Source organism: Mustela nigripes, chromosome 17, assembly GCF_022355385.1.
Source record: "Mustela nigripes isolate SB6536 chromosome 17, MUSNIG.SB6536, whole genome shotgun sequence".
NCBI lineage: Eukaryota > Metazoa > Chordata > Mammalia > Carnivora > Mustelidae > Mustela > Mustela nigripes.
In genome coordinates, this window is record NC_081573.1 from 2,402,611 (window position 1) to 2,415,985 (window position 13,375).

At 40.6% G+C, this 13,375-nt stretch overlaps 1 protein-coding gene across 1 annotated transcript in view; it reads right to left on the reverse strand.

The window, feature by feature from the left end:
* Nucleotides 1-12,563: 12,563 nt before the first annotated feature.
* LOC132005848 (zinc finger protein OZF-like) overlaps nt 12,564-13,375 on the reverse strand; it is a 2,263-nt gene continuing 1,451 nt past the window's right edge. Inside the window, exon 2 of the mRNA XM_059383358.1 lies at nt 12,564-13,092. Coding sequence (XP_059239341.1) covers nt 12,564-13,092 — 529 coding nt within the window. The remainder of the gene's footprint in view (nt 13,093-13,375) is intronic.

Consider the following 13,375-nt stretch of genomic DNA (forward strand, 5'->3'; position numbering starts at 1 on the left):
TTCTGACTGGTGTGAGGTGGTATCTCACTATGGTTTTGATTTGTACTTCCCTGATGCTAGATGATGTTGAGCATTTTTTCATTTTTCTGTGGACCATTTGTATGTCTTCTTTGGAGAAAGAGCTCTTTGTGTCTTTTGTCCTTTTCTTGATTGGATTAATTGTTCTTTGAGTGTTGACTTTGATAAGTAGAGATTTTGCATACTAGTCTCCTTTATCTGATAAGACATTTTTCAAATATCTTCTCCCAGTCTCTGCCTGTCTTTTAGTTTTCTTGACTGTAAAGCTTTTTACCTTGAAGTCCCAATAGTTCATTTTTACCTTTGTTTCCCTTGCCTTGGAGTTGTGTCTAGACAGAAGTTGCTCTGGCTGAGGTCACAGACGTTATTGCCTGTGTTCTCCTCTAGGATTTTGATGGATTCCTGTCTCACATTTAGGTCTTTCATTCATTTTGAGTTTATTTCCGTGTAAATGGCCTAAGAAAATGGTCTAGTTTCATTCTTCTGCATGTTGCTATCCAATTTTCCAACACCATTTCTGTAGAGACTGTCTTCTATTGGATATTCTTTTCTGCTTTATCGAAGATTAGTTGACCATAGAGTTGAGGGTTCATTTTTGGGTTCTCTATTCTGTTCCATGGATCTGCGTGTCTGTTTTTGTGCCAATACAATGCTGTCTTGGTGATTACAGCTTTGTAATAGAGCTTGAAGGCCAGAACTGTGATGCCACCAAGTTTGGTTTTCTTTTTCAACATTTCTCTATTTGGGGTCTTTTCTGGTTCCATACAAATTTTGGCATTATTTGTTCCAGCTTTGAGAAAAAAGTTGATGGTATTTTCATAGGGACTGCATTGAATATGTAGATTGCTCTAGGTAGCATAGACATTGTAACAATATTTGTTCTTCCAATCCATGGGCATGGACAGTTTTTCCATTTCTTCGTGGCTTTCTCAATTTCTTTCATGAGTGTTCTATAGTTTTCTCAGTACAGGCTCTTCACCTCTTTGGTTAGGTTTATTTCTAGGTATCCTAAGGTTTTTGGTGCTATTGTAAATGGCATAGAATCCTTAATTTCTCTTTCTTCTGTCTCATTGTTACTGTATGGAAATGCAACTAATATCTACAATGATTTTATATCCTGCCACTTTACTTCCTGATTCAATTCTAGCAATTTTTGGGTGGAGTCTTTTGGTTTTTCTTTTCATTGAAGATTTATTTATTTGACAGAGATAGCGAGAGCAGGAACACAAGCAGGGGAAGTGGGAGAGGGAGAACAAGGCTTCCCACTTAGCAGAGAGCCCCATGCAGGGCTCGATCCAGGACCCCAGGATCATGACCCAAGCTGAAGGTAGACACTTAATGACTGAGCCTCCCAGGAGCCCCTCTTTTAGACTTTCTACATTAGGCCCACTTGGTGGCGGAGCAGGGAGCCCGATGCGGGGCTCGATCCCAGGACCCTGAGATCATGACCCGAAGGCAGCAGCCCAAACCACTGAGCCACCCAGGCGCCCTTCCTGTTCAGTTTTGATAGGTTATGTGATTCTATGATGCACGCATTTCTTCCAGATTGTCTAATTTTTTGACATATATTGCTCATAATATGTTCTTGTATTTATTCAGTTTTGGTTGTGATCTCTCCTCTTTCATTTATGATTTTATTTGGGTCCTTTATCTTTTCTTTTTGCTCTTCAATTTTCTTTTTGAAAAGTCTGGCCTGGAGTTTATAGACCTTAGTAAATCTTTCAAAGAACCAACTCCTATTTTCATTAATCTGTTCTACTCTTCTTTTGCTTTCTATTTCATTGATTTCTGTTCTAATCCTTATTATTTCTCTTCTCCTGCTGGATTTGAGGTTTATTTGCTGTTCTTTCTCCAGCTCCTTAGGTGTAAGATTAAGCTGTGTGTTTGAGACTTGTCTTGTTTCTTGGGAATGTCTTGCATTACTATTTCCCTCTTAACATTACCTTTGCTACAACCCAAAGGTTCTGAATTGTTGTTGTTGTTGTTGTTGTTTTTAATTTTCACTTGTGTCATGATTTTTAAAAAAGTATTTCTTTAATTTCCTGGTTAACCTATTCATTCTTTAGTAGGATGCTCTTTAACCTCCAAGTCTTTGTGTTCCTTCCAAGTTTTCTCTTGTGATTGGGTTCTAGTTTTAAAGCCTCCAAAAATATGCCTGGAATAATTCCAATATTTTGGTACCAGGTGAGACTGATTTTGACACAGTATGTGATCTATACTGCAGAATGTTCCATGCAAACACAGGAAGAATATGTATTCTGTTGCTTTAGGATGAAATGCTCTGAATTTATCTGTGAAGTCCATCTGGTCCAGTGTGTTGTTTAAAGCCCTCATTTCCTTGTTGATCTTCTGCTTAGATGATCTGTCCATTGCTGTGAGAGCAGTGTTGAAGTCCACTACTATTATTGTTTTATTATCCATGCGTTTCTTTTATTTTGTTATTAATTGGTTTATACAATTGGCTGCTTCCAAGTTAGGGGCATAAGTATTTACAGTTGTTGGGTCTTTTTATTGGATAGACCCTTTCATTATGATATAGTGTCCTACCTCACCTCTTACTAGTCTTTGGTTTAAATCTAGTTTGGTATAAGGATTGCTACTCTAGCTTTCTTTCAATGTCCCTTAGAATGATAAATGGTTCTTCAACCCCCCACTTTCAATCTGGAGGTGTGTTTGGCTCTCATAGGAGTCTCTTCTAAGCAGCATATTGATGGGTCTTGTTTTGTTTTGAATTGAATTGGCTATCCTGTGTCTTCTAATTGGAACTTTTTAGTCCCTTTACACTTAGAGTGATTATTGAAAAATAGGAATTTAGCACCATCATATTACCTATAAAGTCACTTTTTTGTAAAATGTCTCTGTTTCTTTGAGTGTTTCTTCTTTTGGACTCCCTCGTTGGTCAGAGGATCCCCTTAATATTTCTTGCAGGCCTGGTTTAGTGATCACAAAGTCCTGTGGTTTTTGTTCCGCCTGGAAGCTCTTCATCTCTCCTATTCTTAATGTCAGGCTTGCTGTATAAAGTATTCTTAGCTGCATATTTTTCTCATTTAGTAAATTGACACTATCATGCCAGTCCTTTCTCACCTGCCAGATCTCTGTGGTTAGGTGTACTGACAGCCTTCTCTTTTTACCCTGGTAGTTTACTCACCTCTTGACCTGAGCTGTTTTCTGGATTTTCTCTTTATCTCTGATTTTTGCAAGCTTCACTATTCTATGTTGTTGACTTATTTTTATTGATTTTGTGGGGGGTTTCTCTGTGCCTCCTGGACTTGAATGTCTATTTTCTTCCCAAGATTAGGTAAGTTCTTAGCTATCATTTGCTCAAATAAACCTTCTCCTGCCCCCCAACCCCGCCTCTTCCTCTAGGATCCCAATTATACTAACTTGTTTTACTTTGTGCTATGACTGATCTCTTGAATCCTCACTTTGTGACCCAATAGCTGTTTATCTTTTTCTCAGCTTTCTTATTCTCTATTTTGTTTTCTATGTCACTGATGCTCCCTTCTACCTCATTTACCATAGCAGTTAGAGCCTCCTTCCTAAATTGCATCTCAGTAATAGCCTTTTAGGTTTCAACTTGATTAGATTTTGGTTATTGCTCCGGTTAAGAATTTTCTTGTGTCATTTTGCTTTTTTGAAGCCCAGCTAATATCTTTACAGTTGTTGATTTGAATTCTAGTTCTGTGTACTTATATCCATATTGATTAAATCCATGGTAGTGAGTACTGTCCCTTCTTCTCTATTTGGGATAAGTTTTTCCATCTTGTCATTACATCCAGAAAAGAATAGATGAATGAGGGGAAAAAAATACAAAAACAGCAATAATGACGCCAGAAAAAAATGTACACTTCAAAAAAGGAACAAAAAAAAGGGGGAGGGGGTGAGGAGAGAAAATAAAATCAAACAAAAATTAGAATAGAAGACAACTAGATCGAGAAACTAGACCCTGGGTTTATTTTGGTTGGCTTGGTAGAAGAAAATCCAAAATAAGAAATAAGAAAAGGATGGGGCCCCTGGGTGGCTCAGCGGGTTAAAGCCTCTGCCTTTGGCTCGGTTCATGATCCCAGGGTCCTGGGATCCAGCCCTGCATGAGGCACTCTGCTCAGCAGGGAGCCTGGTTCCTCTCTCTCCATCTGCCTGCCTCTCTGCCTACTTGTGACCTCTGCCTGTCAAATAAATAAAATCTAAAAAAAAAAAAAAAAAAAAAAAAAAAGAAAGAAAGAAATAAAGAAGAAAAGGATCCCAAAATAGGAAAGAAAAAACACATATACACAAAAATAAAATTGAATACAATGAGAGGAATCAAAAAATGAAAATTATATATACATATATAACATAAATGTAAAAAAGAAAATTTAAAATGACTTAAAAAAATAACTGGTAGCAGCGCCTGGGTGGCTCAGTGGGTTAAGCCTCTGCCTTTGGCTCAGGGTTCTGGGATCAAGCCCTATATTGGGCTTTCTGCTCAGCAGGGAGTCTTCTTCCCCATCTCTCTCTGCCTGCTCTCTGCCTACTTGTGATCTCTCTCTGTGTCAAATAAATAAATAAAATCTTAAAAAAAAAAACCAACTCCTGTAGAAATACTTCCTACTGTTCCACCTTGTTTTTATGCTTTAAAAAGTAAAATACCAGGAACTTAGGCCTTAGAATCAAACCGTATCAGAGAACAAGATTTGTTGTCCCCTTAAAGATTCATTTAGGCTGGACTAAGAAACTGTCAGGAACAGATAAAGAGGAGAAAATAAAATTAAATCAGTGTACATACAGAGAATCCACATAGACATGGAAATTCTAGAGACTGTCAGGCTAGTCAAGTTTGGGCGCCTGGGTGGCTCCATTGGTTAAGCCACTGCTTTCAGCTCATGTAATGATCCAGAGTCCTGGGATGGAGTCTTGCATCAGTCTCCAGCTCCACAAGGAGTCTGCTTCACCCTCTGACCTTCTCCTCTCTCATGCTCTGTCTCACGCTCTCTATAAAATAAATAAATAAATAAATAGAATCTTTCCAAAAAAAAACAAAAAGAGTTACAAGTGTGATCCTGAACTAAGGCAAAAGAACCAGGGCCTGAAGTTTCAGCACACAGGAAAACACTTTTATAGGCTGATAAGAGCACATAGTTTGTAATGAGATATTTGTCCTACCTTAAGGATCAGTCACTGAGACAAACTTTTCTCTAATAACCCTAATGCTGGGGAAGACCCCCAATAATTCTGTTGGGTGCTTAAGGGAGGGGGAGAATGTTCTCTTGAGCCTGGAGGTTCTCAAGTACCTTGAAGTCAAATAATCCATAGACCAAGGTGGCACATTCGGGTGTTGGGAGGACAGAGATGCTGTCCTGACTCCCTTCAGTTCTCCCATCTGAAACTTCCTTGGGAGTTTCACATATTAAAAGTTGAACATGTAGATTGTTTCATATCAATGATCCAGGCCTGACAATAGGTCAGTTGAGTCAAAGTCACTTCAGGAGGCAATGACACAGGTGTATTTTCAAATGTACCCTATGGTACAAGTAATGTAATAAAAGGAGGCTTTTAGGGTGCCTGGGTGGCTCAGTGGGTTAAGCTGCTGCCTTTGGCTCAGGTCCCGCATAGGGCTCTCTGCTCAGCAGGGAGCCTGCTTCCTCCTCTCTCTCTCTCTCTCTCTGTCTGCCTCTATGCCTACTTGTGATCTCTCTCTGTCAAATAAATAAATAAAATCTTTAAAAAAAAAAAAAAAGGAGGCTTTTATATGAAAACAAAAGAACTGTGATTGATGATTGGATTGAAAGTTAAGGAGCGCCTGGGTGGCTCAGTCAATTAAGCAACACCTTTGGCTCATGTTATGATCCCAGGGTCCTGGGATCAAGCCCCAAGTTGGGCTCCTTGCTCAGTGGGGAGCCTGCTTCTCCCTCTGCTTGTGCTCTCTGTGTCAAATAAATAAACTCTTTAAAAAAAAAAAAAAAGGTGAAGCCAGATTCTGACTTTTAAGGCTAGCCCGTTGAGCAGACATCTGGATGTCAGACTTGAACTATCTTTAGATAGACTGAGGGCAGGTAGTGACCACCGGTTGGATCTTCCTGGTTTACAGTTCAAATGCATCTGGTAATGTGTTTAGTGGCCCATGGAGGCACAGCCCTAAGGCTGTTTCTACATGAGCTATTAGGACCATTTTGTTACATTGAGTCCTTTGTACTAAGTCTACAGAGCTTCAGGAAAAAAAGGCAGTTTTCATCCTCAAATGATTAAAGTTAGAAACTTGACAGAAAGATCAAAATACTTGGGGATTTGGACCCTGGCATTGGATGACACTAGGAAAAAAAAAAAAAAATCAGGATCTATTCCACTTTATAATGAATGTTATTAGAATCTTTTATCTAGACACATGTATTACTGAGACATATTTTTCTCTATAATCACTCTCATTGTTACCAAAAAACACAACCAAATGAACAGAAATCTTATTGGAAAATAAGGCTAGTTCAAGAAAGAAAACTTGGCCTGGTTATTTACGTAAGTGCCCCAAGAACAGATGTTTGACTTACAGACTTTAAGAGCAGCTTTGCTGAATGTTTCATATTGAATCTCTAGATGGAACTCTTTTTTTTTTTTTTTTCAAAGATTTATTTGACACACACACACAGAGCACAAGCAGGGGGAGCAGCAGGCAGAGAAAAAGGGAGAAGCACGCTCCCGGCCAAGCAAGGTGTCCTCTGTGGGTCTCAATCCCAGGGCCCTGGGACCTGAGATGAAGGCAGATGCTTAACTGACTGAGCCACCCAGGCACCCCTAGACAGAACTCTTAACAGCCTCTCCAGGCCAGAAGACAAGCCAAATCCTTGCCACCAGACATTGTGTGGAACACCTATGGATTTGGGTGAACTCCTCTCTTCTTGGAGTCCCTCAAATAGCTCTAGGTTCCTGCAGCTGTTAGAAAATGATCTTCCTGACTCACACAGTAAGTCTGCTGGGATCTCTGTCAAGAAGGTCTCATGATGCTCCTTCCAAGGGGGCTTCATTTGTTTCATAAAGTGAATCTTAATCCCTTATAGTTTTCGAGTCATGCCTGAGTCTATGCAGCTCTTTCCAACTAGGACATCCTACGGAAAGCATTGGTAATATAACCAGGGTTTCTTAAATTGTTTGTTGTAGCATTTTATTTGTTTGGGAAAGAGAGAAAGAGTGAGCATCCAGCAGGGGAAGGGGCAACTCCCCAGTAAGTAGGGAGATGAACACTGGCCTGAATCATGGGATGCTGCGATCATGACCTGAATCGAGGGCAGATGCCTAACCCACTGGGCCACTAGGAACTCCTAAAAGCAGCATTGGTAAGTGTGTCTTGTCATAAGCAGAACAATTGCTTATTGAAATTATGCAAATATATACATGTTGGCTGAAAAATATAAGAATAGTTGGGGCGCTGGGGTGGCTCAGTGGGTTAGGGCCTCTGCCTTCTGCTCAGGTCATGACCTCAGGGTCCTGGAATGGAGCCCTGCATCAGGCTCTCTGCTCTGCAGAGGGCCTGCTTCCTCCTCTCTCTCTGCCTTCCTCCCTGCCTACTTGTGATCTCTGTCAGTCAAATAAACAAATTAAACCTTTAAAAAATACATATAAATAAGAATAGTGAAAAGGAGTCTCCAAACTTGATAGCATCAGCAAGGGAAAAAGGATAAATGTTTCAATTTCTTTCCAAAAGTATATTTTGGTGACCTAAGACACAAAGTTTCTCCCATCTGTAAAAAGCATTTTTTAAAGGTTTTTCTTTACATTCCTGCTAGTTAACATACAAGGCAATATTCCTTTCGGGAGTACAAAAGTGTACAATTCCATACGACACCCAGTGCGCCTTGCAGGTGCACTCCTTATCCCATCACTCATTTAACGCATCCGCCTTCCCACCTCTGTTCTGGCAACCACCAGCCTGCTTGCTATAGTTAAGAGTCTGTTTCGTACTTTGTCTTTCCTTTTCTTGTTCTCTTTCTCATTACTCACTTGTTTTGTTTGTTGGAATCTACATAGGAGTGAAATCATCCGGTATTTGTCTTTCTCTTATTTCACTTAGCATAATACTCTCTAATTCACCCATGTTGAGGCAAATGGCAGGTAGGCAGATTAATATCCCATGTTGAACTGTTCCTCCAACAAATCCATGTCATGGACATGATGAGGGACCAGAAGGCAAGCTGAGGACAAAGCAAAAGCTGACACCCTCAACTCCCCCTCCATGGGATGCATGTGACATTCCTCAGGAGCTCCTGGCTGAAGGAAAAAACAAATAGTTAACTTATGGAGATCACACTCCTGCAAGACATGGGTGTCCCTCTGTTCTACAAATGTCCTAGAAATTTACAAAAACAAAGCATTTCTATCAATTACCCAGCTTCCAGAAGGGAATGTACATATGTTTAAGTGACTTTAGAGTCTGCAGCCCATTGACAGATGCTTGAAGAGGGCAAAATGTAATGTTCCTCCAGAAAACTCCCAACTGTCTTCATGGTAATGCCTTCTGAAGAGGGAAAAACAACCTTAACTTGACAATGGCAAGGCCTCCAGTATCCTGTGAGTCTTCGACATATGAAAATCATTTTGAAAACTCCCTTATTCCTCACCTTTCCCCAACCCCATAGTATAAAATCAGCCACCCCTCATGACCCTGGTGGCAGCAACTCTTTCTGCCCTCCTCCTCTCCCCATGCTTTAATAAAACAACATTTTGCACCAAAGATGCCTCAAGAATTTTTTCTTGGTCATCAGCTTCAGACTCCACCCCACTGAAGCTCACCTACATTCTAAAACTACAGCAGACAGAGCCAGAGCCAGGGAGGGTATTGAACATGGCACTGAGTATAGACAGGAAGTTCCCACAATGCACTGCAGCAGCTTCCCTGAGTGGTCCCCTATCTACAGTGGCTCAAATCTTGATTGGGCTTTTATCCCTGGGAGAGCAGTGCTTGAGTTCAACCACAGCACACACCTTGCTGATCCTGCCTACCCCAGTGTCCAGAAGGCTCCTTCACTGCCAACAGCTTCTCTACCACGTGACTTTTGAAAGCTATGCCCACATGAGCGCATCACCAATACCCCTCTTTATCCAGTGCTACCGAATTAGGTTTGGGCAATTTCGGTAAATATGATCCAACAGCATCCGATCATCAGTAATAAATAGGAATTCAGTTAAATCATGAAGATAAAGTAGGACTTCCCTACTCCTCAGAAACCCACCATATTTGCCAATTCCTTTCTCCCATTACATGTATTTATCACATGACACCACCAAAAGCTGCCTGTGCCTTTGCAGTGACTGAAGAGAGCCACCTCTGGGCCCCTACCCACAGTAGACACAATTTTTACATTTTCTTTTAATAGGGCTTATGCTTCTAAGGATGGTGATTTCATCAAGTTCTACATAGATTCACATGCGACATCCCAGGGTTTAATGTCTGAATTAATACCCATTGGCCTTCCAGCTCTCTAGTCTCAAGTGTTCAGTGAAGACACTCCTGCACAACCCAGGCAAAAAAGATGTTTGTGATGCCTATTAGCTGGGGGAAAAAATGAGCAAAAATATAGCTATAAATCCGGAGATAACTAGGAGATAAAACAAATAGAAATTCTTTTTCTAAATCCATGGAGTCCATTGTGCAAATTGAGACATTTGCAGTCTACATGCTCACTTTTTTATTTTATGTATTTTCGATCTGTGACCTGGGCTACAGTGTCACTCCATTTGGGAGGTTTCTCCTACTTCCAGGTTATCGATGACCTATACAGCATGGTCACATGGGCACGTGATTCAAACCAAGACCCCCACCAATAAATGGAGAACATACCTTTATTATGGGTCATGGTGGAGTGCTTGAGAGTCCCAGTTCAAGTCCACTTTTGGCCATTCAAACAAATGCCAGCTTGGGTAAGCTCTGTGGGCATCTTCTCTAGGAGAACACAGTATGGGAAATGTTTGGGAAAAGGGACAGAGGATTGCCCACAGAGGTGGATCTGATTGCCATGTCTCAAGTAACATTACCTTGTGACTCTACAGAGTATTGTCTAGGTGATGAGAGACCAGAAGGCAAGCTGAGGATGAAGCAGAAACTGACACCCCATGAACCCCCACCCCCCATGGGATATATGGGACATTCCTCATGCACTCCTAGGTGCCCTAAAGAAGTAATAAATAGTTACCTGGTAGAGATCGCAATCCTGCAAGACCTCAGTATTCCTCGGTTTACAAATGTCCTAGTGATTTACAAGGAAGAAGCCTTCTTTTATCTATAGCCAAACTTCCAGCGACCCATAACTCAGATTCCTGAAGCCCTAACATCACCCTCTTCTCCTTTAAATTGAGGGAGGTTGAGGCAGAAGGAAATGTAAATAAAATTGAATTTCTTTTAAACCTACGCCCTACTAAAAAGGATGGGGTTGAATAGGAAGAATGTAATACTGCTTCCGGAATATCCCAACTATCTTATCGTTAATGCTTTACGAGAGGGGTAAACAACCTTGACAACAGCAAGGCCCCCAGGATCCCCTGAATCTTCTTTAATATATGAATGTTCTTTCTCAAAACCTCCCTTTTTCCTTACCTCCCCCAAGCCCATACTATAGAGAGAAATCAGCCATGCCTCACAACCCCAGGGGAGCAGCGCTTTCTGCCCATGAGTTCTGTCCCTGTACTTTAACAAACCACCATCTAGCACCAAAGACATCTCAAAAATTCTTTCTTGGTCATAGGCTCCAGACTCCACCCCACAGAACCTCTCCTATATTCCAAAACCACATCATAGGAAACACACTAGCTAGCAGGGCAGGTGTCCACTCAAGGTCCCTGCAAAAGTGCTGAGTACACAAAGTGGATGGCGAGTAGCAGCACCACAGGTGAGCTAAAATATCAACAATACCCCCCACAAAACCTGTAATATATCAGTAATATCACAGTCAGCACAAGGAGGAGAAAATGATACACTAAATTAACTAGGCGGGGAAATCACCCATCATTTCAACCTTAAGGTCACTGAGGGAATGGATTCATAAGAATATTATTCTCTTCCATTACCAAATAGGTTACAGATAACACCAGTTGCCTACAGCTTTCAGTAAAATGAGATAGGGGCTGCCTGGGTGGCTCAGTAGTTAAGCATCTGCCTTCAGCTCAGGTCGTGGCCCCAGTCCTGGGATCTACCCCTGCATCAGGCTCCCTGCTCAGTGGGTAACCTCCTTCTCCCTCTCTCTCTCCCCCTGCTTGTGTTCCCTGTCAAATAAAATCTTAAAAAAAAAAATGAGATAGGTTCAGCTTGGTGGTAGAATAACACACCACTCATCACAAATTCATGTTAACATATTAAAAACCATTATGTTTGATTAATTGAAGTACATGAAGTTCACACATAGACTATGTTATGCATTTCAAATCCACTGTTACACTTGTTCAAAATACGGAATACAAGCATTAACCCCCATAGCTGATATCATGATGTGGAAGTGACTTCCTTAAGTTCCATTGCTGCTGACAGTCGCAACAGATGTGTATGCCCAGCTATATGGCATGGTAGGGAAGAGTTAGATAACCTCTTTCTGTTATCGGGGAGGATTTCTTCATTTCAATCGCATCCACTCCTATTCTCTAAAGATCGCTATTACGACGATACATCAGTAGTTAGCTGGTGCGCCACCTTTTTTTCCTTAAAGAGCAATCAGGAAAACCTTGTATGTCTAATATTCAGGAAGTTCTTTAGTTTTAGTAAATGGAGAAAAATATTGTTCTGAACACCTATTTCATGGCAACTTACATCAATGCTATAACCCTAAGCAGTGTCTCCATTTAGATTTTCTTCGTTCATGTTTTGTATTACACAGTTCTCATCTTCCAAGGAAAATGTGGGATGCATGAGTCCCCCCGAGGGCGTCAAATGTCGTTGAAGGAGCACAAATCAGGCTCATGGATTCATGCACCCAGTACAAGTAAGTCAATCTCCAGAAGTGATTTGAGAATAAAGTACATTAATATTTGTTGGTGAAAAACATCAAAAAGGCTCAATATAACAAAAAGCACATCAAAACTAATTGTACCCTTGTAAAAACTCCCCACTGAATCTTTCCAACGTAACAGCATATGCATTTTCCAAGTGTTTAACTTATCTTTTCCCTTGGACTAATAAGTACTGTCTAAATAGAGGGCATGATACACTCCTTTTACATGATATTTGTGACTTTTATTGACATTAGATGTTCAATCAGAGAGTTTTCTAATTATTTGTATGATTCAATTTACCTTCTTTAGCACTTTCTATGTTTGCAAATGTGTATATTAAAAAGAGGGTCTTTCCACAATCATCATCTTTCTAGTGTTTGAATCTAGTGTGCATTTTGGGACACTGAGTATAGACTGAATTCCAGTTAAAGGTCTTACCACATTCATCACATTTTACCATGTTGCTCCCATATGACTACGATGTGAGTTTCAGGGAGAGAGAGGGTGGACTTCTTTAGATGTGTATAGATATTTCCAATTATATTGGATGCAAGGTCTGTGATGTAAAGGTTTTACAGTCCTTACTCCTAGTCTTTACATTTTTAAAGTTTCTTGCCAGTATGATTTCTATGATGTCTGCTAAGGTGTGAGCGCTGGTTAAAGGCCTTGCCACATTCTTCGCATTTGTAAGGTTTCTCTTCAGTATGAGATCTGTGATGCTTAAGAAGATTTGAGTGCAATGAAAAGCCCTTGCCACATTCCTTACATTTGTAAGGTTTTTCTCCAGTATGATTTCTGTGATGTACAGTAAGCGATGAGCTCTGGTGAAAGGCCTTGCCACATTCTTGGCATTTGTAAGGTCTCTCTCCAGTATGAATTCTGAGATGATTACTAAGGTTTGAGTGACACTTAAAGGCCTTGTCACATACTTGACATTTGTAAGGTCTCTCTCCAGTATGAACTCTGTGATGTTGAGTAAGGTGTGAGCGCTGTTTAAAGGCTTTGCCGCATTCCTTACATTTGTAAGGTTTCTCTCCAGTATGAAATCTGAGATGATTACTAAGGGTTGAGTGACACTTAAAGTCCTTGTCACATTCTTGACATCTGTAAGGTTTCTCTCCAGTATGAACTCTGTGATGTCGAGTAAGGACTGAGTGCTGTTTAAAGGCCTTGCCACATTCCTTACATTTGTAAGGTTTCTCTCCAGTATGAATTCGGTGATGTTTACTAAGCAATGATCTCTGTGAAAAAGCCTTGTCACATTCTTGACATATGTAAGGCTTCTCTCCAGTATGAATTCTGTGATGTCGAGTAAGGTATGCCTGCTGGTTAAAGGACCTACCACATTCCTTACATTTGTAAGGTTTCTCTCCAGTATGAATTCTGTGATGTCGAGTAAGGTATGCCTGCTGTT